This window comes from Prionailurus viverrinus, chromosome F1, assembly GCF_022837055.1.
Source record: "Prionailurus viverrinus isolate Anna chromosome F1, UM_Priviv_1.0, whole genome shotgun sequence".
NCBI lineage: Eukaryota > Metazoa > Chordata > Mammalia > Carnivora > Felidae > Prionailurus > Prionailurus viverrinus.
In genome coordinates this window covers 9,628,955-9,656,528 of record NC_062577.1, presented here as the reverse complement: position 1 = coordinate 9,656,528, position 27,574 = coordinate 9,628,955, and the positions used below count along the sequence as shown (strand labels likewise).

The 27,574-nt window shown below is 41.1% G+C and overlaps 1 protein-coding gene across 4 annotated transcripts in view; it reads left to right on the top strand.

The window, feature by feature from the left end:
• Window positions 1-17,700, top strand: part of F5 (coagulation factor V) — a 76,085-nt gene extending 58,385 nt beyond the window's left edge. For 3 of the 4 annotated variants that reach the window (XM_047840714.1, XM_047840715.1, XM_047840717.1), the window contains 9 exons: window positions 2,138-2,317; window positions 4,410-4,526; window positions 5,389-5,460; window positions 6,750-6,850; window positions 7,278-7,433; window positions 9,890-10,034; window positions 12,440-12,591; window positions 15,880-16,062; window positions 17,420-17,700. In XM_047840714.1, coding sequence (XP_047696670.1) covers window positions 2,138-2,317; window positions 4,410-4,526; window positions 5,389-5,460; window positions 6,750-6,850; window positions 7,278-7,433; window positions 9,890-10,034; window positions 12,440-12,591; window positions 15,880-16,062; window positions 17,420-17,566 — 1,253 coding nt within the window. In that variant the 3' untranslated portion in view covers window positions 17,567-17,700. The remainder of the gene's footprint in view (window positions 1-2,137; window positions 2,318-4,409; window positions 4,527-5,388; window positions 5,461-6,749; window positions 6,851-7,277; window positions 7,434-9,889; window positions 10,035-12,439; window positions 12,592-15,879; window positions 16,063-17,419) is intronic. The other variant, XM_047840716.1, reaches the window with a different exon arrangement.
• Window positions 17,701-27,574: the final 9,874 nt, after the last annotated feature.

Genomic DNA, 27,574 nt, shown 5'->3' with positions numbered 1-27,574 from the left:
ATTGTCACTGAATTAAACCTTGGTTTGTGAGCATAATTTGTCCCAGAAACATGCTTGTCATCCAGAGCACTCGTATATCAAAGCGAATTTCAAGAACCATTGGCTCAGTTGTGGTCATGTGATGTTCGGCATCACGTACGACGCATATTGCCAGACAACACTCATTTATCAAGTTAAAACTTATTAGAAATGTTTGCTCCTCTTGCGGAACACTCGCAGAGCAAGTTACTCGCAATCCAAGGTTTTACTATAGTTTTAGAGAAAGGCAGAATTTAGAATTAGGTGAAAAACAAAGAGAATGACTTGGGGATTAGAAAAATAAATGAAGACTGAGAAGCCCTGCTTTTAGAGTTTGATGAATGGAGGGAATTGCTGTAAGGTTTCTCATCAGGATGGATCTGTGCTTTGGGCATGGGTAGGTCATTCCATGAAACAGGAAAGGAGAAGGTTGCTTGAGGAATAAAAAAAAAAGACATATACCACATCCACTTCAGTGCCACCACCACCCCTCCCCCAGCCAGTCGCCACGGCTAAGTAGGTGTATTCTGTCTCCCCTAGCCCATTTACACACTCAGGCTGCCCTTCTGATCTGATCTCACCCGTATAAACGCTTGCGGGTAGAGGAAGGTGAACAGCATAATTTATGATCTGCTCCAAAACCCTACCCTCTGACTGCTTATCACACAAAGAAGTTAAAAAGATTCTCTTAAGCTTTCTAGAAGAGTGTCAATGGAAAGCTGACCAATAACTCTGGACGGAGCTTCCTTTTCTCTTCTAGCATTTCTAGGTTTTTCAGCTTAGGCTACTTGGTGTTGCGGGTGGCAAACACACGCTTCTGAAAACCTCCCAAGCTGGTGGGAACGCAATGGCTGCAGACTCAGATAGGCTTGTCAGCTGGCTGTCCCCTTCCTGTTCAGTACCCTTGAGCCACTGCTTCCGATTCCTCAAAGAAAGAGTAAAATGCATCCGGGATAGTTTAGTTTGAAATGTACTCTGTAATTTGGTAATCCCATGGCATAGTATTGATCAGGGTATTTGGTAAACAGACCGCCCGAGTTCCCAGCCTCAGACTCAGCACCTGGCCTGTGCAGTGCGTGCTTGGAACTAAGTGGTGAAACAGGGAGTAAATGAAGGAATTCTATTACTCAGTTCAATTTATCAAACGTTTACTGAGCACCTGCTATGTTGAGAGACTTCATTCCACATCCTGATGTAATGATTTAGCAATGCTGACCCAATAATTGCTTGAGACACGTTTCACTCTTAGGAGATCTATTTCCTGCACAGGTGAGGGGGTTAGGCCTGGTGTGAGGAGTAGGAAGATAGGTACTCTTTACTTGATGTAACCTTAAGGGTGCCAAAATGACCTCAACTCCTTTTGCTCCCAAAATTCACTCGCTCAGTTCCTGAAGTCCCATATAGTTCTTTTTACTTTGGAAAAACACTACTAATAAAAACTTCCCTCACTTCAATCTCAGCTAAATGCATGGTAGCCCAGAGCTTTATCAGTAAAATTTTGTATTATTTTTTAAGGTGATCAAATTTGCGAAGTGCTTTAAACACACACACACACACACACACACACACACACACACACACACACACACACACACACACTTCACTGAGGGAGAGTGGATGAAGCCTGAGAACCCCAGACATTTAAGCTGGGAAGAGGGCAGAGGAGCTATCATACAAATGAGACAATAGACATGAACCCTTATGGTCTGCCTTCCTAATTTTGCCTGAAACTCTATCTCTGAATTTAGGAGGCCTCAGGGTGATGTGCTGTGTGTGCTCTCAGTCTTTTTCCTTTAACCACTGGAGTTCACCTATCTGGCTCGTGTTAGTCTTTCTGTTTTGGTAGTGCAGGAAAATGTCAAGGATAAGTGAGTGGAGCCCAGGGAAGAAGTGTGAGGTCCAGGGTGAAGAGTGAGAAGCCACATGAGAAGCTGCTGTGGGCTGGCATGAGGAGGAGCTAGAGGGCCCGTCTTAGCCTCCCTCTGGTAGCAGGACACACAGGGGTCCAGACGGGTGGAGTGATAAGAAGATGGGTGGTGAACAGGACGCCTCCTACTTCCTCACCAGCCCCTCTGCCGTGTACATGGATTTCTAATCGATTGCACCTCTGTCCTTGCAGCCATTAATGGGATGATTTACAGCTTGCCTGGCCTGAGAATGTATGAGCAAGAGTGGGTGAGGTTGCACCTGCTGAACATGGGCGGCTCCCGAGACATTCATGTGGTTCACTTTCACGGCCAGACCTTGCTGGAAAACGGCACCCAACAGCACCAGCTAGGGGTCTGGCCCCTTCTGCCTGGTAAAGATCTGCACTCTGTAAAGAGGTCCCGGATGGAAAAAATGGCTAGGGAAGGCGATCTCGGCAACGTAACTGTCCCTCATTCCGTCCTGTGCATTTGCTTCCTAAGGGTCAGGAGTGGGTTCTGGCACAGATCCTGGGCGCAGCCATTTCCCCAAACTGCAGACAGAGTATGACAAAGTCAGCCAGTGTAGGCACTGGGTGCAGCTCCCCACAGGCTCAACTCGGTTCTACGGAGATGTTACGTCTGAGGCAGTTTTTTCCAAACCGCACTGTGTCACGTAGGCCAGGTCTTAAACAGATTACAAAATGAATCCCACAGGGCTCAGGCTGCTTTAGCAGCTTTCTGTCGGGAAGGAGATTAAAAACTTACTAGGGTTTTGGGATTCTTGCATCCGTGAATTCTGTTCCACACACTCTGACCCTGATACCTTTGGGCAAGTGACTACAGGAATCTTAATCTTAAACTGACTCATGAGGCTGTTGGGGCAGTGCCGGGGGGGAGGGGGGAGTGCTTTTAAGGATTATAAAAGCTAAAAAATAAGAGGGGTATTTAGAGCTTTCATGTACAAAGTAATGAAAAGGCTTAAACAAACCAACCATCACAAAGGATTTTTATGTGCCAGTGAGTTGTTTTATAGGCATATCTGTGCATTGCAGGGGTGTGAGTGCCAGGGACCCTGATTCTCAAACTGCAATAGGCATAGTGAAATTCTAGGAAGCCGGTTAAAACATAAATGCTAAGGCAGAGATTTTGCTTCTGGAGACTTTGATGTCAGACAAGGGCCCAGGACTCTGCATTTTTAACAAGCAGCCTTGCTTCCACAAATGCTCTGAGAAGCTAGGCAGGGCAGTCAGTCCTTTGCCAGAACTTTGGTTGGGAAGTTCCTATGTGGGTCAGCCTCAGTTAGGCACAGAAGTCCAAACAGGACTGGTTTGGTTAAAGGTGGGGGGAAAGAGTGTTCTTGGTTGGTTTGTTCAAGCCAGTGGCTCACTAATGGAGCTATGAAGACCCACTTTATTAAAATCAGGGACAGAGGGGATTAGGTCAAACTTCTGGCTTTTTACCAAATGTAAATTACCAGATCCATCATCCTTCCCTTGAGCCTGAGAAGCTGGAATTGGCTGGCCCATCCAAATCTTCAAATCTAAATATCTCCGTTGGAGAGTGGAAGGCTGGAATCTTTTTTCGTGTGTTAGAGGAGGACCATCAGCTATTAATTTTTATTCGCCATCTGGGAAATAGTCACGAATTACAGTCAGCAGAATTCAAGTGTAAACTGGCAATGAGTAGTTTGAAATAACAGAGTGGGTATTCAGAGGTTTCAGAAACGCCCTTCAGTGATTTTCTGAGTCAGTTTATGTGTATCTCTATCCAGCTATGTAAACCTAATAGAAAATTTGAAAACATGGGAGATAGATGTTTTATTTTTATTTTTCTTATGTAAAAAAAAGAAACACTAGTGAAATGAAGGGAGAGGAAGGAAACACATACAATATTCCTGAGGCCCAATAATGAGTCATTCAAGGCTGCTTTAATACTTAAGACTGTGAAGCTGTGTTGTATGTGGGTTAGCTTGTGACATTAAATGTAGATCAGTAAAAGCTACTTTCTAGTAAGGCATGCTGGAGATTTTTTAAAGTCTGGGCCAATTAACTTTAGTAATGTGTGTGTGTTGTTTTGTTTCATTAAAAAAATTTTTTTTTCAATGTTTAGTTTTGAGAGACAGAGAGAGACAGAGCATGAGCAGGGGAAGGGCAGAGAGAGAGGGAGACACAGAATCCGAAGCAGGCTCCAGGCTCTGAGCCATCAGCACAGAGCCTGATGTGGGGCTTGAACTCATGAACAATGAGATCATGACCTGAGCCGAATCGGACACTTAACTGACTGAGCCACCCAGGCGCCCCTGTTTTGTTTCGTTTTTATCTGTTTGTTACAACTCTAGCCCTGCCTAAAGAGAAATGGATAATTCATAAGTTCTTTTCTAAAACTCTTTGTGATGCAGGGATTTTAGGATTCTTTGACAGCTGTCGACTAATGTTAACTTTTAATCTTTGGGTATGTAATGTCGTGCTTCACTTTCTATTTTAGGTTCATTTAAAACTCTTGAAATGAAGGCATCAAAATCCGGTTGGTGGCTCCTTGACACAGAGGTTGGAGAAAACCAGAGAGCTGGGATGCAGACACCTTTTCTCATCATAGACAGAGGTACACTCTGAGCTCCTTGGGATGTTTCTAGAAGGACAGTCCCTGCTAGAATATTATTAACTTTTAAGTTCGAAATACTCAACTCTGGGACTTCTGCATGACAGAGGTACAATCTGTAGCAGTAGCTGCTTGTATTCTGACCCGTGGTCTGATTATGCAAACATCAGTCTTCTAGGAACCTTAAACCACATGCTTCAGCCCAAAGGCATGCCTTTCAATTGGGGAACCAGTATAAAGCGTCTTCCTTCATGACATGTGATTCATGGGAAAGTGAGTGGAAGAATTTTTCCAGACTCCTAGAGCAGAGGAGGGAAAAGATACCAGGAATTAAACAATGACTAGGATAGTCTCTGAACTTGGCATTTCAGTATTTGAGAAACAGTTCCCATATGTCCATCCATGCAGCCAGCCAGCCAGCCAGCATTTATTAGGTACCTGTCGAGTACCAAGCACTGTGTCCACATCCAGGTATCTCAGTGGCTGGTATTTTCTTTTGTGATCAGAATGTAAATAGCTCTGTAACTTTCGGTCCAACGTTTGGGAACATAGACTTATAAGGGTAGTACGCAATGTTGTAAAATGGCTTTATTTTAAGATACAAGCAGATGGAAATCAGTTTAAGACTAACTGCATTTCAGGACGTCAGTGGTTTTCCTCTAGGGTATCACTATTTCTGTTAGAGCACCAGTCTTGCGAGTACATTCACCTGTTATGATCCAACATATTTAGGTCAGTGCCACATAAGGTAGGTGAAACTATTGAATCACTGACCCACCGGAGGTATAATCTCTAGCCACGAAATTTTACTTTGTTAATATGTATTTTCTAAGCAAAAATTATTCATTGTTCTGTTTTTTTGTAGAATGTAAGATGCCAATGGGACTAAGCACTGGTATCATAGCTGATTCACAGATCAGGGCTTCTGGGCATTGGGGTAAGTAGTAGCATCATAGCCTTTGAAAGGCACCTCCCATAACTGTGCAGTATACAGCCTGAAAAACCATCCGTGACAACCCTGCCTGTTGAATCTATGGATCATTGCTTGTCTCCAGGCTTTTCTCTACCACAGGAAAGCACCTCTATCTTAAGGCACTCATCTGGTAGAGGAAGGAGCAAAAAACCTGTTGGCATTCCTTTATCACTGCCTCCCTCCCTGGTGTATAATGTTCCTAAGGAGTCTCTCCCCCTGGAGACCAAGAGCTAGGGGTCCTCAGAATCTCTACAAGGCAGTACAGCCTCTCAGCAGGGATTGAGCGAGGAGTGGATCTCTCTCTCTCTCTGAGAGAGAATCTTAAGCCGGTTCCATACCTAGCACAGAGCCTGATGCAGGGCTTGATACCCACAAACTGTGAGATCATGACCTGAACAGAAATCAAGAGTCAGATACAACCAACTGAGCCACCCAAGCACCCCCTTTCTTTCTTTTTTCTTTTCCTTTCTTTCTTTTTCTCTTTCTTTCTTTTTCTTCCTTCATTTCTTTCTTTCTTCCTTCCTTTCTTTTTCTTTTTCTTTCTTTCTTTCTTTTTCTTTCTTTTTTTGTTTTCTCCCTCCTTCCTCCCTGCTTCCTTCCTTCCTTCCTTCCTTCCTTCCTTCCTTCCTTCTTTCCTTCCGATCCCATACTCTTGTGACCATGTGCCCATTTCCAAAACTCTCCACATTCATCCCCATTCCACATTTGATCACAAATGAGATATTCCAGCCAGATTCCCAAGGTCTATTGGCCACATGCCATACTGCCCTCTAATAGGGCCCTTTGCTGTGCTAACCATTCATCTATTCAGAAACTCTGCTGATCACCCACTTTGTGTCAGGATCTCCTTCTAAGTTGCCTCACTCTGCCTCAAAGCACTTCCCAAGATGAAGACGTCAGTTGCAAGGGATCACGAGCTTCCCATAATCCCTCCCATGTCCTCCGCTTAGGCAAGGCACACTCAGCAGCAACCACACCAACATAGCTGAGAAAAGATAAACACAACCTGCATGCAAGAAAGGGGGTGGGTGGTGGTTGACACCAACCAAGCACAGACCTGAAGCCGAGATTTCATAATCATGAACTGACTTAGTAGCTGAGGCCTGTGACAACTGCCTGGTTGCCTAACTTTAATAGAGGCTCCTGCAGAGATCTGGTTTTCCACGGGGACTAAACTTACTTGGGAAATTTCTAGTTGTATGTTTTGGGTTTTTTTTAAGTTCAGAATAAATTTTGTTCTCTTTTGAATTTAGGTTATTGGGAGCCCAAACTAGCAAGATTAAACAATGGTGGATCATATAATGCTTGGATCACAGAAAAGCCTTCAGAAGTTGACCTTAAACCTTGGATCCAGGTATATCTTATTAACCTGATAGTATTTAGTGTGCTATAATAATAAAATGACAGTGATTTCATATTTCTATTTCTTGTTATTGCAGTGTTTTAGGCACTATTCTAAGTGCTTTACATATTCAAAATGAACCCTATAAAGTTATTTCTAGCGTTATCCTAGATATCCTTTTTACAGATGAAAAAAACAAAGAAACGGAGGGACTGATTAACTTCCAAAAATCACACACAGCTAGTAAGTGGTCAAACCTGGATTCAAATCCAGGTACTCTGTGCTCAAATATGGATTGTATCTAGCCAGTTTATTAGTTTGCTGACTTAGGTGCTGGCTTTTTAGTTCTAAAGAAAGCTGGTTACACAATGAATTAAGGAAGGTGATATGTGAGTTGTCCACAAGGACAGATCTGCTTAATGGCTTTGCTCTGTTGCAGGTTGACATGCAGAGGGAAGTGGTCCTCACAGGGATCCAGACCCAAGGTGCCAAACACTATCTGAAGTCCTACTACACCATGGAGTTCTATGTGGCCTACAGCTCTGACCAGACAAACTGGCAGATCTTCAAAGGGAACAGCACAAGGAACGTGATGGTCTGTGGACAGTTTCTTTCCAAGTCTCAAGACTCATCCTAGGATTACTAGGCTACTATGCCTATGACTATGTCTTTTTAAAAAAATACCTTTCTGGGTGGTAGAAATACAAATGGCTTTCTTAGGGCTTTATGAAAGAAAGTGGCAAAATCATGGGTCTGTTATACAAATTAAAGGGATAAGACTGATTTATGGAACTTCAAAACTCCACACACACAAAAAAATCACTTTTCGATCAAACTAAATACCCATGCTTCTCAGATTGGGACATGGTGTAGGGCATTTAATCTGGTTTTGTGCCTTAAGGAGCTCATGCTTCTTAAGCTTGGAGCTTGGCCTCCAAGTTTTGATAACACTAACTTTTACATTTTATTTTGTTCTTTGTTTCAGTGTACTTGAAGGAAATAGCAGCTCTGAGCAGTGTGCTTTTCGGAATTTTTTTTTTTTTTTTTTTTTTTTTGCTACCCTGCCTTCGGAGTGACAGTCCCCTGCTGGGTCTTTCAGAGGCTCAGCGGGATTATTCCCAATAACCCTTATGTACCAGCCCTAACTCTTCTCTTCCTCCCTAACCCCCTTGCCAAAGAAAGTTATCAGAATGTAAGGCGTCAGTCTGCCATTATGCTGATAACTTTGAACCTGTTTCATTTTTCCTGTAAATCACTTACCATTTTACTAGTTTGTATATTATTATTAGCTATCCCTGGTAATAAATTATTTGCACTATACCTTAGAACAGATCATGAAAATCTCAAATTATCGTCCCTACTGATCAGTTTTGGAAAGAGAACACAGGTTACAGTTAGAGTTCATAGCTGAAAGACTTTTGCCCTGATACTTATGAGGAACATTGGTGTGCGGTATTATTTTTTTTTTTTTTGTACTTTTTTTCTGGTTTTGGTATCAGAGTAATACTGGCTTCATAAAATAATTTGGGAAGCATGTTCTGTTTTCTGGGAGAGATTTTCTAGCATTGGTGTTAATTCTTTAAATATTTGTAGTATTCAGCAGTGAAACTATAGGGGCCTAGAGATTTTTTTTCCATGAACTTATAAATTACAAATCCAACTTCTTTAGTAGTTACAGGCTGTTCAAATTACCTATTTCATATTGGGTGAGTTAGATAGTGTTTTTCAAGAAACTGATCTATTTCCTCTAGGCTGTTAAATTTATGTGTGTAGAGTTGTTTGTAGTATACTCTTATTATCCTTTTGATGTCTGCAGATCTATAGTAATATTGCCTGTTGAATTTGATGTTGGTAATATTCACCTCTTCTCTTTTTGCTTTGTCAGTCTTGCTAGATGTTTGCCTTTTTTTTTTTTTTAATCTTTTCAAAGAATTGATTCTGTTTCCTTGTGTTTATCTACTGTTTTTCTGTTTTCAGTCTTGCGGCTCTTATCTCCTGTGTTAGCTGGCTCTTTCCTTGCTGGCTCTTTCCAGCCTCTTTCCAAGTCCAGGTTCTCTACTAAAGGGAAGCTCCTCTTTGCTGTTGGGTGGGGATGGGATAGTGTCCACTGATACGACGGTGGTGGGAGTCTTGTTAGGAGCTGGCGGGGATCAAAGTCCTGGATTCCTATTTGCCCTTCTCTGACACAATCCCAGTGAGGGTGCTGGGGTGCCTCATTACAATCTCATGAGCATGGAAGTCTAGGCTCCCCACTTGGCCTTTGATGCTGTGAGTAGAGGAAGGGCCATGATGTTTTCTATAATGCTGAGCTGGACATAGATCAGTTATCATCTGAGAATTTTCTGTCTTGCTGAGCTGCTCTTTCCTGGGCCTGTGGCTAGAGAAAGCAGGTTTTCATTGGGGCTTTTCTTTTTTTTTTTTTTTTTTTTTTTTTTTTGGCTGCACCCATTGGTGTTTCTTGGTTGCTGGCTTCTTTGCTTCCCAGTCTGGGGCATATGAGGTAACAATAAAACCAAGGGAGCCCACCGCCATGTTGCTCCTTGGGTCCCAAGGACCCTAGCCAGTCTGCCTTCTTCTCTCCCCCTCTCCGAGGCTCCTTATGTTTTAGTAGTACTCAGCAGAAGGAACGAGGCAAAATATGTCTACCTCATCTTCCTGAAGTGATCTCCAATTATTTTTTTATTAAAAAAATTTTTTTTAACGTTTTTATTTATTTTTGAGACAGAGAGAGACAGAGCATGAGCAGGGGAGGGGCAGGGAGAGAGGGAGACACAGAATCTGAAGCAGGCTCCAGACTCTGAGCTGTCAGCACAGAGCCTGACGCAGGGCTCGAACTCACAGAGTGTGAGATCATGACCTGAGCTGAAGTCGGACGCTCCACCGACTGAGCCACCCAGGCGCCCCTCCAATTATTTTTTTTAAAACCAAGAGACTTAATTCAGGTCACATGAAAACTGAAAATGACAATATTAATTTAATCCAGAATTTTATTACAAAATCACTTTATAGAGAATTGTTACATAACTAAGCCTTCCTCTTTTTTTCCTCTAGTATTTTGATGGCAATTCAGATGCCTCTACAATAAAAGACAATCAGTTTGACCCACCCATCGTGGCTAGATATATTAGGATCTCTCCAACCAGATCCTACAATAGAGCTGCCCTTCGCTTGGAGCTACAAGGCTGTGAGGTTAACGGTAAGGAACTAAGATGCATTGTTGTCCAACCACCAGGCAGAGAATCAAGTAGATATGGAAGAATGGCTAGAACTTTTAGTTCTCTTCAATCACTTGGGTGCCTAGAAAAACCTTGGCGAAACCGGTTCTGCTCAGGTGAACTCTCATTGTGATCTGGGCCAAAACTGGTTCTACCAGCCAAAGGGCAGGCACCATCTCTGAACAGTGCCAGGATGGCATGGGCACCGCCCTGACCCTGCGAGGAAGGGCCCTAGCTTAGAATAACTGCATCAGCCCATTTCAATAAGAACTAAGGTTCAGACTAGGCCTGACTCTTCCATAGTTCTCCAGGTCACCCAGATTTTATTTATTTTTTTTTAATTTTTTTTTCAACGTTTATTTATTTTTGGGACAGAGAGAGACAGAGCATGAACGGGGAGGGGCAGAGAGAGAGGGAGACACAGAATCAGAAACAGGCTCCAGGCTCCGAGCCATCAGCCCAGAGCCCGACGCCGGGCTCGAACCCACGGACCGCGAGATCGTGACCTGGCTGAAGTCGGACGCTCAACCGACTGCGCCACCCAGGCGCCCCCAGGTCACCCAGATTTTAATGCAGTAGAAGAACATAGCAACATTACTGGCATATATTAGATGTTCGATGAATGTTTTCAACGAATCTAAACTCCTTGTCAACCTCCTGAAACTCTGATTGAACTCTTCATTCTCTTTGGCACCCAATGTAGGCGCTCAAGCTCTTTCTCTGTAAGCTGCTGTTTTTCAAGGGATGTAATGTGACCTGTGGTATAAATAAATCCAGGTACTCACAAATGGCCATAATAAAATTCTACCATGTGGAACAAAGATGTTTAAGAATCTGATCAACTATGCTCCTTTGGTGACTCTTAAAGTAGAGCTCTCCACATTCTTTCACTTCAAAGCGCATCTAGAAAATATCTATCTAGTAATCTGGGGTAAAAGAAGGCCCTGGCTAATCTTCCGTTGCATCTCAGCTGCCCAAGGGCTCTGAGCGGGAGGGAGATCAATACATAGCGCACCTGAAACGTGCATTTCTCCACCTGTTGGGGAGCTACAGTACCTTTTCAGTCTCGCACGGCTCACAGTGGACAAAGCAGCTGAAACTCGGAATCCGCTTCTTATCGAGGCAGATAACGGTATCCATTATACTGCCGATACCATGAGGGGCATGGACATGGGCATTTTGTCAAAGCGCAGTTAGCAGTAGTATGTAACACCTCCCACATAAAATGCTAATTCTGTATAGCAGGAGCAGTCCTTGAGACAGCTCCGTAAATCACTGGCCTTTCTTTCCCTCTGGCACATGATGTAAATGGTAGTTTGTTCAGATCATAGAGACAAGCCACTCTAAAATGTGACATTCAACTCTGTTAATCTATTTAAAACATTTATATTCTATTCAAGAAGCATTACTTTTTAAAAATCTCTTCACTTTCTTGGGGTGCCTGGGTGGCTCAGTCGGTTAAGCATCCGACTTCAGCTCAGTTTGTGAGTTCGAGCCCCGCATCAGGCTCTGTGCTGACAGCTCGGAGCCTGGAGCCTGCTTCGGATTCTGTGTCTCCCTCTCTCTCTGTCCCTCCCCCTGCTCACACTCTGTCTGTCTCTCTCTCTTGCTCAAAAACAAACGTTAAAAAATAATAATAAAAATATCTACACTTTCTTGATATAATTATTAGAGTAGATTTTCTTTTTTAAAACTTTTTTTTCCATGAGAAAGATATCACTTCCAGAAAATGTCAGCATGATTTACTAACAAGAACAAAGTGTCACAGAGGTGATGATGATGCGTGGTCAGCTGGGCTCACTCACTAGTTACGTTTCTTACATTCGCAGCCCAGCCTCGAAGCCTGACGTTCAAGTTCACATCTTGGCAAAATTCATAACATGAACCACCCTCAAAGGGTTAAAAATAAAATATTAAATGTGACTCCCCAGGGATCTTCTTCTTTGTAGCTTTTCCTTAGAAAGAGAAATAGAGTATATTCTTATATACAGAGATAGTTTAGGAGTATTTTCTACCTCAAAGAAAAGACAGTTTCCATGATTCTCTGAAGGAGGAAAATGAGTTTAAATATTTAGAACGCGGTGTTTGGTGTCAGACTTCCTGCGCCCCAGTTTAGTTTCTGATTCTTCTGGTAGTCTTACTTCAGGCAAGTTACTCTTTCTTCCTCTGCTTTTGTCTTCTCATTTGTAAAATGGAGGTGGTTAGCAGCATCAGATAATACATGGAGAGCCTAAAAATAGGATTTGGCACATGGGCAATAATGTTCACTGTTGGCGATGGTTGTTTTGTTGTTACCGAGTATGAATACTGTCTCCTCTGTAGTGCAAACCACCACACAGGGAATACTGGTGGTGCATAATTAATCACATTACTTTTCTCTTGACAGGATGCTCCACACCGCTGGGTATGGAAAGTGGAAAGATAGAAAACAAGCAAATCACAGCTTCCTCATTTAAAAAATCTTGGTGGGGAGATTACTGGGAACCCTTCCGTGCCCGTCTCAATGCCCAGGGCCGTGTGAATGCCTGGCAAGCCAAGGTAAAATAACGCCTATGAGTGGAGTTCTCTCAGCCTTCTAGAAGAAAACCACGGCCCTCACTACAAGGAACATGGGCATCTTGGGAAGCAAGAATATTATCTCCTGTTTCTGCAGATTATGATCCTAGGTCCTTAGACCTAGGATGTCTGTTGACTTGATAGCTGTAGCTCTGACTTTGGCTCAGAGAGAAGTTACCATCTCCTTGGTTTTTGGTCTAGTCTTGATTTAGATGAGGCCGGGCAAATTTTTTCTGCAAAGGGCCAGATAATAAATATTTTCGACTTTGTGAGCCATACATTTCTAGTCATAACTACTCAACTCTGCCACTATAGCAAGAAAGCAGCTATAAACAGTAAGTACATGAGCATGGCTGTATTCCAATAAAACTTTATTTACAAAACAGGCAGGGGGCCAAATATGGCCCTTGGGCTGTAGCTTGCCACCTCTGAATTAAGACAACTTAGTGATAAATGGTTTAGATTTCCAACACCTTCTCTCTTTTTTCACAATTTAGCAATATTTTTCATTTTCTTAATAGTGCTATTTAAATATTTTATGTTCCCATTTTTTAGAATTTTGTGACATTCCTTTGGACAATTGGAGGCACGGTAAAATGCTACAAAACCAGGGTTATAAATCAGTGGCCTAAGTTTAACAAGCATCTTCCAGAGAGTAATATTGCTCCTAATATTAGCCCATTGAGTAATTCCAGTGTCTTAGTTTTTAGGGTAACTGTTAATATTGACTCCTTTTTATTGCACTTTTCAACTGACTTGAAAAATTACGGTGGCATCAGAAACCAGAATAATTCTATCAGTCAACTTAACCCTTCCTTATTTTCTATCTTCCTATGTCCCTCCCTTAAGACACCTACATTCTAGTTCCCTGGACTCCATAGAATTCCAGGTCCTAACCCTAAGTTAGGCTGTCAGAAATGGAAAGAGAGCTGTGGTGGGAGTAGAGAAAGCAGAACAGCTTGGACCCCATACAGATAGTCTTGGGAACTGACATCTGTATCTCAGAACTCATTTCTAGTCCATCACAGACTCACAGAATAGAAGAACAGTGAGGGGGTTACAAAGCATATGGTCCAGACTTTTCCTGTTAAGTTTAAACACAGAGAAGATTGCATCATTTTCGCTTAGTCTGGTGGCAGAATCAGGAAACCCATTCTCCCGATAAACAGTTTAGTGGTCCTTCCGCCATTCAAAACCACCCAAACCCCTTATTATGCAATTTCATGGAGGGGGAAACAGACCTGAAGAAGTTAAAATTAAAAAAGTAATAATGTATTACATTATACTAATATAATTATATAAATAAAATAATAAAAAATGAAAGATTAAGTTACATAAAGATGTCATCCAATTTTTTCCCAGATAACTCTTTAGATCTGTTCATGGTATAACTGTGTCACCCTACTCCGTATTTTACAACTTTTTGAAATACTTTGCTCTGTATATGATTTGCACTTAGTCTTTGTAATATAATAAGGGTTTCAAAGATGAAATGCTGATTTTAATTTTTAATGCTGTCATTTTAAAATCTGGAATTCTAGGTCAGAACTGTTTCACTTAATCTTCTATTAGGATCATATGTCTTTAAAGAGTCTTTTTAGAGAGGCTAAAAATCTAAGCCAGACCTACGCAAGTACACACACAGACTGAGGTGTCTGTTATGCCTCTGTTATGCCTACGAAAATTTTCATGCCTTCAAAAACCCTCTAGCAATCTATATTCTATATCACCGGTACAACTTTGATTGGATACCATACAGTTTAAAGGTACACTAAGAAACCACCAAATTCCCTTGGGGCGCCTGGGTGGCTCAATTGGTTAAGTGTCCAACTTCGGCTCAGGTCATGATCTCAAGGTTCACAAGCCCATGTCCGGCTCTGGGCTGACAGCTCAGAGCCTGGAGCCTGCTTTGGATTCTGTGTCTCACTCTCTCTTCCCCTCCCCTGCTCTGGCGCTCTCGCTCTCTCTCTCTCTCTCTCTCTCTCTCTCTCTCTCTCCCTCTTCCTCTCTCCCTCTCTCCCTCCCTCCCTCTCTCTCTCTTTCTGTCTCTCAAAAATAAAACATAAACATTAAAAAATTTTCTAAAAAAGAAACCACCAAAGTCCCTAGAGAGTGTTACAAACTTGACAAAAAATTAATTAACATAATTTTAATTCGGTTAATTTACTTTAAAAATACATATAGTATATGAGTATATACATATATCTGTGTATAAATATATACACATACATATGTGTACACATAAGTGATGATAAAGAAACATGTCAATATTCACTATTTCATATAGAACTGAATGAGACTATGGGGCATGATAAATCTCCCAAAGGTGAAAATTTCTCTTAGATTACTCTCGTACTCAGTCCTTCTGATCCTCTTTCTCCAAGTATGTATCAGCGAACATATGATTAGGCATTTTGTTAGGCCAGAAGGCAGGACAGCTACCATGCCATAAAGTCCCAGGTATGGCTTTATCAAGGCTCTCAAATATTACATTTATTTGAAATATCAGAAGAGAAGAAATTGGACTTCTCCTCGTTGATATAAGCAATGGGAAGAAAAGTGGGACTTTTCTAAATAAGTTAAATAGAGGGGCGCCTGGGTGGCTCAGTCGGTTAAGCGTCCGACTTCGGCTCAGGTCATGATCTCACGGTTCGTGAGTTCGAGCCCCACGTCGGGCTCTGTGCTGACAGCTCAGAGCCTGGAGCCTGCTTCACATTCTGTGTCTCCCTCTCTCTCTCTGCCCCTTCCCTGCTCATGCTGTGTCTCTCTCTGTCTCAAAAATAAATAAACATTAAAAAAATTAAAAAAAATAAAATAAAATAAGTTAAATAGAGATTCTTTCCCTGATACCCTCATGGCATTTACACAGATTTATTTCAGAGAATAATATTTACAGATAACTTAGCAATATGATATTCTTTCTCAAGTAGGATTCATTTATGTGTTCATTCAACAAATATTTGTCGAACACCAACCATGTGCCATGCATTGTGGTAAGTACGTGGAAACAAAACAAATTCCGGCCCTCGAAAAGGAAGGGATACAAAGAAGTAAGTCATTATTATACAGTGTCTGTGATACTCAAGTAAAAGTTTATATATGTCGGTGACAACAAACACGAAGGAATAGGGAAATCCTCTGAGAGAAAGGATCTTAAGGGATGAGACAGAAAAGAAATCCTCTTGAGCTCTGTACATTTCTGAGTATCTTGGTCTAAAAAAAATCAAAAGTTTTAATTGCCTCATTCATATGTCCTCATCATTTTCACAGGCAAACAACAACAAGCAGTGGTTACAAATTGACCTACTCAAAATCAAGAAAATAACTGCGATTGTAACACAGGGCTGCAAGTCTCTGTCCTCAGAAATGTACGTGAAGAGCTACACCATCCACTACAGCGACCAGGGAGTGGATTGGAAATCGTACAGGCAGAAATCCTCCATGGCGGACAAGGTACCGGCCGGTGTCCCAGCAAAGACAAAGCAGTTCGAAAGCTGCTGTGATGAGAAAAGTACCCTACATTTATTTGCACGTAGCTTTTGGGATTTGACAAATAGGCACAGACAGGCACCTCCTCTCTAAGAATTCTGTGTGAAGAGAGATCCCATGTCTCCCCCTCTTTTTATGAGTACATTAATCCCATCGTGACGGCCCCACCCTCCCGATTTACTCTAATCCTAATTACCCCCCAAAGGCCCCGCCTCTTAATACTATCCCATTGGGGGTTAGGGTGTCGATGTAGGAATCTGAGCGGGATGCAAACATGCAGTCCATAACAGGGTCTAGAAAACTTTCCACCGTGAAATAACATCATGTTGGCATTACCTGGGGTATACTTGTTATTCTTGACTGATGCCCAGCAAATGCCCATGCCCCAAAGCTTTCTGTATCATATTATTAAGCAGGAGACAATTGTTAGGCCTCACTGATGAGGAAACTAATTTCCTTCAAGATGAACTACACCATTATTCTCCTTAATTCCCTGTCATATGGTGTTAAGATGCTGCTGGGACAAAACTAAGGACATGAGCCTAATATTCCAGAAATGGAAGTGAGGCTGGAGCCAGGTGGAGGGGCAGCGCAGGAGAAGGGGGTGACATTTACTGACTGCTCAGCTTGGGCTCAGCACTTATTTCAGCAAATGAGTTTGAAGCTCTCTCTCTTTTTAAACTCCTGGGTTGTTTGGTCGCTTGGTTGGTTCAGTTTGTTTTATCTGTCACTGTACCAGGATGTCTTTCTAGCTTGATAAGCATCATTGTCATAAACAAATAGTGATTTAGCTTCCGGTGTATGTAAATCTGGGGGGAACCTGCTGGGAATGCAAAACTGGAAAAGAAAAAGGGGGGGGCATAAAACACAGTTCAATTGAGGATATAAAGCATTTGGCAAAAAGAATAAGTAAAAACGCATGTCGTTGCATTTTATTTTAAATGTTGGTGACCACTACTCTCTGGCACTTGTCATATGTGTACATACTTAAAAAAAGTCTTTATAATGCCTTCTGTGAGGTAAACTTTTATTATCCCTATTTTGCCAATGAGGAAATAGAGAATCAGGGAGTATAAGTAACCTGCCAGAAGTCACACAGCTACAAAGGGACCGTGTCAGACGTCAGATTTCTTTATTTTCCCAGCTCGGATCACTGGTGAGGTAGAATCCCTAAAGAGGTCTGTTAGGCACATGATTTCATAATTGACTGAAGATCATCTCTGATCATGATGTCTGTGTTCTTTGTTTTTACAAAAATCACCTATAAGATTTTTATATCTGTTACATCATCATCAAAGATCTTCTCATATTTTCCTTTCAGATTTTCGAAGGAAATAATAATGTCAAAGGACATGTGAAGAATTTTTTCAACCCACCAATTATTTCCAGGTTTATCCGCATCATTCCTAAAACATGGAACCAAAGTATTGCACTTCGCTTGGAACTCTTTGGCTGTGATATTTACTAGAATTGAATATTCAAGGACATAGGAAAGATATCAAGCCATTTAGAGCGGGCAATGTATTTTATAGCTATTTTAAATATTAATAATTTTGATTGTTTCCCTTTTCTCTATTAGAGAATAAAATTTTATGTATGAAACTTTCATAATGTAATTCCTTGCTACAATTCAGTGAGATGATGGCTATTATTTATTCAGATATATGGGAAAATATCAAGAACCAACAAACAAATGGCTTATCTGTCACAATGATTAAAAATGCTATATAAAGTAATATTTATGTAGTTAGCATGCTTCATTATAGTTCTGTTGAAACCTAAAAACACTAGGGGCGCCTGGGTGGCTCAGTCATTTACGCGTCCAACTCCTGATTTCGGCTCAGGTCATGATCTTGCAGTTTGTGGGTTTGAGCCCTGCATCTGGCTCTTTGCTGACAGAGTAGAGCCTGCTTGGGATTCTCTATCTCCCTCTCTTTCTGCCCCTTCCCGCTAGCGTGTGCTTCTCTCTAAGAAATAAACACTTTTTTTTTAAACCTGTACACACTAATAAAAGAGATATTACTTTTTTAAGCCATTTATAGACCTGGATAGCTTTCACACCTACCTTAAAAAAAAAAAAACAACTATGATTTAAGAGTAAAGGAAACAAATAAAAATTTTAAATGGTTCATTTTTCTTGACATGAAGAGAAAAATATCTTACCATATGAAATAATGAGTCATTAAAATACTCTGCCTTCCTTACGTGACAATGATTTTTCTGACCCTCTATGAGATAAAATGATGTCCAGAGTTGGGGTCTTTAGATAACAAAACACAACCCAAATAACCATGGGAGAAATGAACCCTTGGCCTCACTCTAGCTGACACTACAATGGTATACTGTTTTTTCAAAGCATAGGTTCACCTAAGGGAAAGCTAAAACCTGTAAAGCAGCATTGGAACCACTGGCCCAAATGCAGCTGTTCCTGCTAAAACTGGCGAGCAATTGTGGCTCTCTTTCAGTGCCCTTCCTTCCAGGGCCCCAACCTCCCCCTCCCTTCCTCAACAACTTCCCCTTTCAGCACTCCCTTCCATGGGAACTTGGCATCCAATGATCCCATAGATACCGTGAGACTGGGGAGCTCTCTGGTCCATTTCAGCCACATTGGATAGGCAGTCACTGGTAAGACTATCTTTTTGTGGAACAAACCACCCCAAATCTGAATGCTTAAATTTTTTTTTCAACGTTTTTATTTATTTTTGGGACAGAGAGAGACAGAGCATGAACGGGGGAGGGGCAGAGAGAGAGGGAGACACAGAATCGGAAACAGGCTCCAGGCTCTGAGCCATCAGCCCAGAGCCTGACGCAGGGCTCGAACTCACGGACTGCGAGATCGTGACCTGGCTGAAGTCGGATGCTTAACCGACTGTGCCACCCAGGCGCCCCACCAAATCTGAATGCTTAAAGCAACACGTTTATTCTTTCTCATGATTCTGTGGGTTGACTGGGCTCGGCTGGGTGGTTTGACTCCTGACTACATTGTGGGGATATCCAGTGAGGTCATAGGCAGGGCTGGAGGCAGAGTCATCAGAAGGCTCAACGGGACATTGAAACAGCTGATCTTATGTCACTCCTCAAGTGGTTTCAGGTCATTTCCTCATGACGTGGCAGTCAAGTGGTCCATCCGTTTGCTGTCTCCGATAGGAGAGCTGGGCTTCATGTAAGGTGGTTCGGGCTCCTCAAAGCAAGTGTTCATGGTTTAGGAAGCAGAAGTTGCCAGTCCTCTTAAAGGTAAGGCCTGGAACTGGCACAGCCTCACTCTGCGGTGTCCTATTGGTTAACACAAGTCACAGGTGCATCCCAAGGAGTAGAATTCATTGGGAACATCTTTAGATACTAACTATCAGAGTTACCTATTGCATCCATGGGTCGGCTGAGTCCTGTGAATGCATAGGGGAACTTCAAACATCCACAAAATATGGCTTTCTCCCCCCCCCCACTTTATTAAAATATATTTGACAAAACTGTAATATGTTTAAGTGCAGAACTTGATGATTTGACATATGTAAATGATTCCCATTGTCAAGGATTCGCATTGTAAAGGATTCCCATTGTCAAGTTAATTAACTCATCATCCCCTCACAGTTACTGTTTTGTTTTGGTCAGAATGCTTAAGATCTACTATCTTAGAAAATTTCAAATATAAAATACAGTATTATCAACTATAGCCTCCATGCTATATATTAAATCCTCAGAACTTATTCATCCTATAATTGAAAGTTTATACCCTTTTTACCAGGTTCTCCCCCATTTCTTCCACTTGCCAGCCCCTGGCATCACCATTCTACTCTTTGCTTCTATGACTTCAACTTTTTATTTTAATTCTGAATAGTGATACCATGCAGTATTGGTCTTTGTCTAGCTTGTTTCACTTAGCATAATGACCTCCGGGTTCATCCATGTTGTCACAAATGGCAAGATTTCCTTCTTTTTTAAGGCTTCATAATATTCCATTGTATATATACCACATTTTTTTATCCATTCATCTATTGACATACACTTAAGCTGTTTCCATAGCTTGACTATCATGAATAATGCTGCAATGAACATGGGAATATACATATCTTTTAAGCAGATGATTTGGTTTCCTTTGTACATATATCTACAAATGAGATTGCTAAATAATATGATACAGTAGTTTTGTCTTTAATTTCTTGAGGAAGTGCTATACTGTTTTCCATAGAGGCTGTACCAGTTCACATTCCTACCCAAAGTGTGCATCTTCACCAGGATTTGTTGTCTTTTGTCATTTTGATAATAGCCATTCTAACCAAGTATGAGCTTATATCTCATTATGGTTCTGAATTTGCATTTCCTTGATGACTAGTGATGTTGAGCATATTTTCACTGGCCATTTCATCTATTGGCCATTTATATGTCTTCTTTGAAAAATGTATACTCAGATCCTTTGCCCATTTTTTTATTTGGGTTATTTGGGTTTTTTGCTATTGAGTTGTATGAATTCCTTGTGTATTTTGGATATTAATCCCTTATCAGATATGTGGTTTGCAAATATCTTCTCCAATTCAGTACATTGTGTTTTCATTTTGTTGGTAGTTTCCTTTTATGCCCAGAAGACTTTGAGTTGGGTGTAGTCCCACTTGTTTACTTTATGCTTTTTGGTGTCATATCCAAAAAATCATTGCCAAGGCCAATGTCAAAGACCTTATCTTCAATGCTCTAGGAGTTTTATGATATCAGATCTTATATTTGGGTCTTTAACCCATTTTGAGTTGGTTTTTCTGTATGGTGTAAGCTAATGGTCCAATTTCATTCATTTGCATGTAGATACCAACACACTTATTAAAGAGACTATCCTACTCCCATTGTGTATTTCTGGCATCTTTGTCAAAAATTGACCATACATGCATGGGTTTATTTCTGGGCTCTCTATTCTGTTCATTGATCTATGTCTGTTTTTATGCCAATATCCTACTGCTTTGATTACTATAAATTTGTAATGTAGCTTGAAATCAACTAGTGTGATGTTTCTGCCTTGCTCTTCTTCCCCATGATTGCTTTGGACATTTGGAATCTTTTGTGGTTCTAGATGAATTTTAGGATTTTCCCCCTATTTTTGTGGAAAATGTCATTGGAACTTTGATAGGGACTGCACTGAATCTATAGATCACTTTGGGTGGTGTGGACACTTTAGCAATACAAATTCTTATAAGCCATGAGAGGTTAAATAAATTTAACCAAGGTGGTTAAATTTATTTGGTTAAATTTAACCACCTTGCTTAAATTTATTCCTAAGTATTTTATTCTTTCAATTCTATTGTAAATGGGACTTTTTTCTTAATGTCTCTTTCCAATAGTTTGTTGTTAGTATATAGAAATGCAACTGATTTTTGCATATTGATTTTGTATCCTGCAACTTTGATGAATTTACTAGCTCTAATTATAATATATAAAATACGTAACACCATAATAATAGTGCTTTTGTGTTGTCTTTAGTGTTTTCTATATATAACATCATGTCTTCTGCAAATAGAGACAATTTTACTTCCTCCTTTCTCATCCTTTCATTTCTTTTTCTTGCCTAATTGCCCTGGCCAGGACTACTAGTACTATTAAAAAAAATTTTTTTTAACATTTACTTACGATTGAGAGACAGAGAGATACAGAGCATGAGCAGGGGAGGAGCAGAGGGAGGGGGAGACACAGAATCTGAAGCAGGCTCCAGGCCCTGAGCTGTCAGCCCAGAGCCCGACGCGGGGCTCAAACTCACAAACCACGAGATCATGACCTGAGCCGAAGTCAGCCACCTAACCGACTGAGCCACCGAGGCGCCCTTATCAGTATTATTTTAAATAAAAGAGGCAAGTGTGGGCATGCCTGTCTTGCTCCTGATCTTAAAAGAAAAGCTTTCAGCTTTTCACCAATGAATATGATGCTAGCTATTGGCTTGCCATATTTGGATGGTCTTTTTATGTTGAAGTACATTTCTTCCATACATACTTGAGAGTTTTTATCATGAAAAGATGTTGAATTTTGTTAAATGCTTTTACTGCATCTATTTAAGTGATATTGTAATATGGATTCTTCATTTTGTTGATGTAGCATACCACAATTATTGAAAGCATACATTGAACTATCCTTGCATCCCAAGAAAATCCCACTTGATCAAGGTGTATGATCCTTATATCGTATTCTCAAATTCATAATGTTTTGTTGAAGATTTTTGCATCTGTATTCATCAGGGATATTGGATTGTAATTTTCTTTTTTTGCATGTCTTTGTCTGGCTTTGGTATGAGGGCAATGCTGGGCTCATAAAATGAGTTTGGGAGAGTATCATCCTGTTTAATTGTTTGTAAGAGTTTGAGAAGGATTGGTGTTAATTCTTGCTCAAATATTTGGTCCATGAAGCTGTTTCGTCCTGGGCTTCCCTTTGTTGGGTGGCTTTTGATTACTGCTTCAATCTCCTCACTCGTTGTTCTGTTCAGATTTTCTATTTCTTCATGATTCCGTCTTGGTAGGTTAGATGTTCCCAGCAATTTTTTTTAATATATATTTTTTATTTTTTAATGTTTATTTATTTTTGAGAGAGAGACAGAGTGCAAGCCGGGGAGGGGCAGAGACAGAAAGGGAGACACAGAATCCAAGGCAGGCTCCAGGCTCTGAGCTGTCAGCACAGAGCCTGACATGGGACTTGAACTCATGAATCGTGAGATCATGACCTGACTCAAAACAGGAGTCAGATGTTTAACAGATTGAACCACCCAGACGCCCCGTTCCCATAAATTGATTAATTTCTTCTGGGTTGTCCAATTTCTTGGTGTGTAATTGTTCATAATAGTTTCTTGTAATCTTTAGTATATCTGTGATATCAGTTGTAATGTGTCTTCTTTCACTTACGATCCTATATTTATTTGAGCCTTACTTCTTTTTGTCTTAGTTTAGCCAAAGTTTTGTGAATTTTATCTTTTCAAAAAATCAGCTCTTAGTTTCACGGATCTTTTCTATTGCCATTCTAGTCTATACTTTATTTATGTCCACTGTCTTCTTTCCTTCTACTAACTGTGGGCTTGGTTTGTTCTTCTCTTTCTAGTTCTTTGAGACGTAGTGTTAGGTTTATTTGAGATTTTCTTTTTTCTTAACATAGGCATTTATCACTATAAATTTCCCTCTTAGAACTGCTTCTGCTGCATCTCATAAGTTTGGGTCTGTTGTGTTTCTATTTTCATATGTCTCAAGTTATTTTTTGACTTCCCATTTGATTTCTTCTCTTATTCATCAGTTGCTCAGGAGCATGTTGTTTAATCTCTATGTGTGAATTTTTATTCTCTTCTTGGAACTGATTTCTAGTTTCATGCCCTTATGGTTGGAAAAGGTGCTAGATATGATTCTGACCTTCTTAAATTTACGAAGACTTGTTTTGTGGCCTAACGTATGATCCCTCCTAGAAAATGTTCCATGTGTGCTTGAGAAAGGTGTAGCCTGCTGCTGTTGGTTACAGTGTTCTGTAAATGTCTGTGAGGTCCATCTGATTTTATGCCTGGATGATTTGTCCATTGTTGAAAGTGGGATGCTGAAGTCTCCTACTATTATTGTACTGCTATTTCTCCCTTCAGATCTGTTAATAACTGTTTCTTATTTGTAGGTGCCTAATGTTGGGTGCATAAGTATTTACTGTGATTATATCTTTTGCATGAGTTCACCCCTTTATCATTATATACTTATTTTTCCTGTTGGTTTAGGCTTAATGTTTATTTAGTCTGATATAAATATAGCTACCCTGCTCTGTTTATATTTGCATGGGAAAATCTTTTTTCATCTCTTCTTTTTCAGCCTACATGTGTCCTTAAAGCTGAAGTTATTCTTTTATAGGTAGTATGTAGTTGGCTCTTTTTTTTATGTTTATTCATTTTTGAAAGACAGAGAGAGACAGAGCACAAGCAGGGGTGGGACGGATAGAGAGGGCAACACAGAATCCGAAGCAGCCTCCAGGCTCTGAGCTGTCAGCACAGAGCCCGACGCAGGGCTCAAACTCACGAACCGCGAGATCATGACCTGAGCCAAAGTTGGACGCTCAACCGACTGAGCCACCCAGGTGCCCCTAGTTGGCTCTTATTTTATATCCATTGGCAACTCTATGTCTTTTGACTGGAGAATTTATAGTCCATTCATATTTACAGTAATTATTGATAGATACAAGCTTAATATTTCCATTTTGTTCATTGTTTCTGGCCATTTATGTGTCCCACTTTCGTTCCAGTCTTGCTTTCTTCCTTTGTGATTTGATGGTTTTCTGTAGTATGCTTTGATTCCTTTCTCTTTATCCTTTGCATATCTACTAAAGGTTTTGTTTTGTAGTTACCATAAGGCTTATACATAACATCTTGTATGTATAATGGTCTATTTTAATCCGATAACAACTTACAAACACACGCAGTCTCTACATTTGTATGTCCCCCCCCCTTTTGTTACTGATGTCACAATTTAAATCTTTTAATACTATGTGTCCATTAACAAATTACTGTAGCTATAGTTATTTTAAGACTTTCGTCTTTTAGGGCTTATACCTTTGTTGTAACAATTTACACATCCTCATACAATACTAGCATATCCTAAATTTAGCTCCATATTTACTTTTGACAGCGAGTTTTACACTTTCTTGTATTTTCATATTAGTAGTTGGCATCTCTTCATTTCAACTTGAAGAACTACCCTTAACATTTCTTGTAAGGCCGATCTAGTAATGATGAGCTCCTTCAGCTTCTGTTTGGGAAAATCTCTCTCCAATTCTGAAGGACGTTTTGCTGGGCTGAGTATTCTTGGCTGGCTGTTTCTTGTTTGTTGTTGCTGTTTTTGTTGTTGTTTAGAACTCTGAATATATCATCCCACTCTCCTCTGGCCTATAAGGTTTCTGCTGAACAACCTGATGACAGTTTTATGGGGGATCCCTTGTACACAACAAGTCACTTTTATGTTGCTGATTTTAAGATTCTCTCATTTTCTTTAACATTTGACAATACAAGTATAGTGTGTCTTGGCGTGGGTCTCTTTTGGATTTGTCTCTTTGGTAATATTTGAGCTTCCTTGATCTGGATGTTTCTCTCCTCAGGTTTGAGATGTCTTAAGCCATTGTTTCTTTGAATCAGCTTCCTGTCCCTTTCCCTCTCTTCTCCTTCTCAGATACCTATGATACATCTACTGGTCTGCTTGATGGTGTCCTATATGTCCCTTAAACTATCTTAATTCTTTCTTAATTTTTCCTCTTCCTCTGATTGGACGATTTTCACTGCCTTGACTTTGAGCTCACTGATCCTTTCTTCCACTTGATCTAGTCTGCCATTGAACCCCTCTATTGAAGTCTTAAGTTATTGTATTCTTTAGCTCTGTGACTACCATTTGGCACTTTTTCATATTTTCCATCTCTTTGTTGAAATTCACACATCTTTATGACCATTAGCTTGAACTCTGTCAGGTAAATCACTTATATCTATTTCATTAAGGTTGGTCTCCAAAAATTGGTCTTATTCTTTTGTTTGGAATACATTTCCCTGATTCTTCATTTTCCTTGGCTCTCTGAATTGTCTGTGCATTAGATGAAATAGCCACCCCACCTAGTCTTGACTAGACTGTGTAGTTGATTAGCAAGGTCAGCCTAGCCTGACGTTATTGTTGCTTCTCAAATCTCTGTGACTGTCCATCCTGCTGCCTTTGTTTTTATGGGTCCCAGTAGATTGGGGTGATCCATTATAGTCCCAAAGATATGGGAAATGCCCACATGCCTTTTCAGTTTCATGGACTATTAATTGTCTGCCCCATCATCCCACCAATTCAGGGTAGTTGGAAGCCTGACCTTCAGGCAGAAGCTGGGAAAGTCAGGTTATTAGATGTACAGTCTAGTCCCTATCAGGAAGAAACTGGGAACCGGGTATTTTTGCTTACTCTGTGCTGAGCTACAGAAAAGTTGGTAGAGGTGCTTGTATACCCATATAAAGTCATCTCTTTGCATTGTGTGGTTCTGGGGGACTTGTGAGTGCTAAGCTCTGGCAGCCCCAGAGCTAGATCATTCAGGAGCCAGTCCCTCATGTAGCAACTATAGCATTTGGGGTGCTACATGAGTGGACATGCTCCTTCCAGGGAGAAGCTGGAGCCTTGGTTTTACTGCTGGACAAGTTGAAGAAAGATGGTAGGGGACATTCCCACCAGCTCTTTCAGGCTCCTGAGAGGATCCCAGTCCGCTCCCCCATGCAGTGTAACTAGAAGCCAGAACCTCAAACAGCAGCTAGGAAAATATCCAGTCCAATGCACTCTAGGGAGAAACTGGGAGTTGAATGTTTTTGCCTCTTCCTTCTGTACTGAGCCAGGGAAGGGAGAGCTGCAAAAAGTGCTTGTGTGCCCATTTAAAAACTGCTTTGTTTGTTTCATATGGTCCTAGGGGACTTCTAAATGCCGAACCCTGGTGGCTATTAGAGTCAGTGACTTCAGAACCTGTTCCTAGGGTGACAGCTGCAAAACTTGGAGCGCTTTATGTGTGGGCACTTTCCTTCCAGGAAGAAGCTGGCAACTTGTTTGTTGCTGTCGTTGTTGTTGAAATGAGCCAGAGGGAGAATGTGGGACAAGTGCCTACCAGCTTTTTAGGGCTCCTGGGAGGATCGCAGCCAGCACCCAGAAACAGACTGATTAGAAGCCAGACCCTCATGGCGCAGCTAGGAAATTGTGCTCTCAAAATCCTTCCAGGGAGAAATGAGGAGATGGTAATCTTTGCCTGGTCGGTGTGCGCTGAGCCCCGGGAAGAGCTGTAGGGCGTGTTTAACAACTGCTTCTTTGTTTGGTATGGCCCTGTGGGACTCTTGAATGCCAAGCCCTGTTGGCTCCCTGAGCTAAGAGACTTGGGGACCCATGCCTCGCATAGTAGCCTTAAAACTGGAGCACTCAATGTGTGGTCCAAACCCTTCACTCACAGGGAGGCTGGGAGCTGTGGGTTCCCTCCCAATCATAAGGCTCTGTGCCAGGGGTGGGGTGTATGGTGTGTGTCTCAGCCTTTCCTACCCACTTTCATGTGGGTGTTTTCTCAATAAGCTGATGTGAAGGGATTACTCAGTTGGTTTTTAGATTTCTCTCAGAGGGAAATGACCCGTGTGTAGCTATACCTTTGGCAAATCCATGGCAGGAGGGAAAGTCAGGAGCCTCCCATCCTGTCACCTTGGTCGATCTAAAACGTTGGCTTTCTAATACTGTATGTTCATTATTTCTGTCTTTTAATAGGCATGTCAGTGTTCCACCAGTATTTCTCTGATGTTCATTCTGTTAAGAGCAAAAGAGAGTGTCTGAATATAAAATAAAAATTCCTTTGGTCTCTGCAGGGCCAGCCTCGCGGGTGTGCGATCTGCTCAAAGAGCCCCCATGCTCAGAGGGGCCCCCATGCTTAGTTTAATGCTCCATCATCTTGCTCTTGAAATTCTTAATAATTTTTTAACAAGGAGGCTGCCATTTTTATTTTGCAAATTATGTAGCTA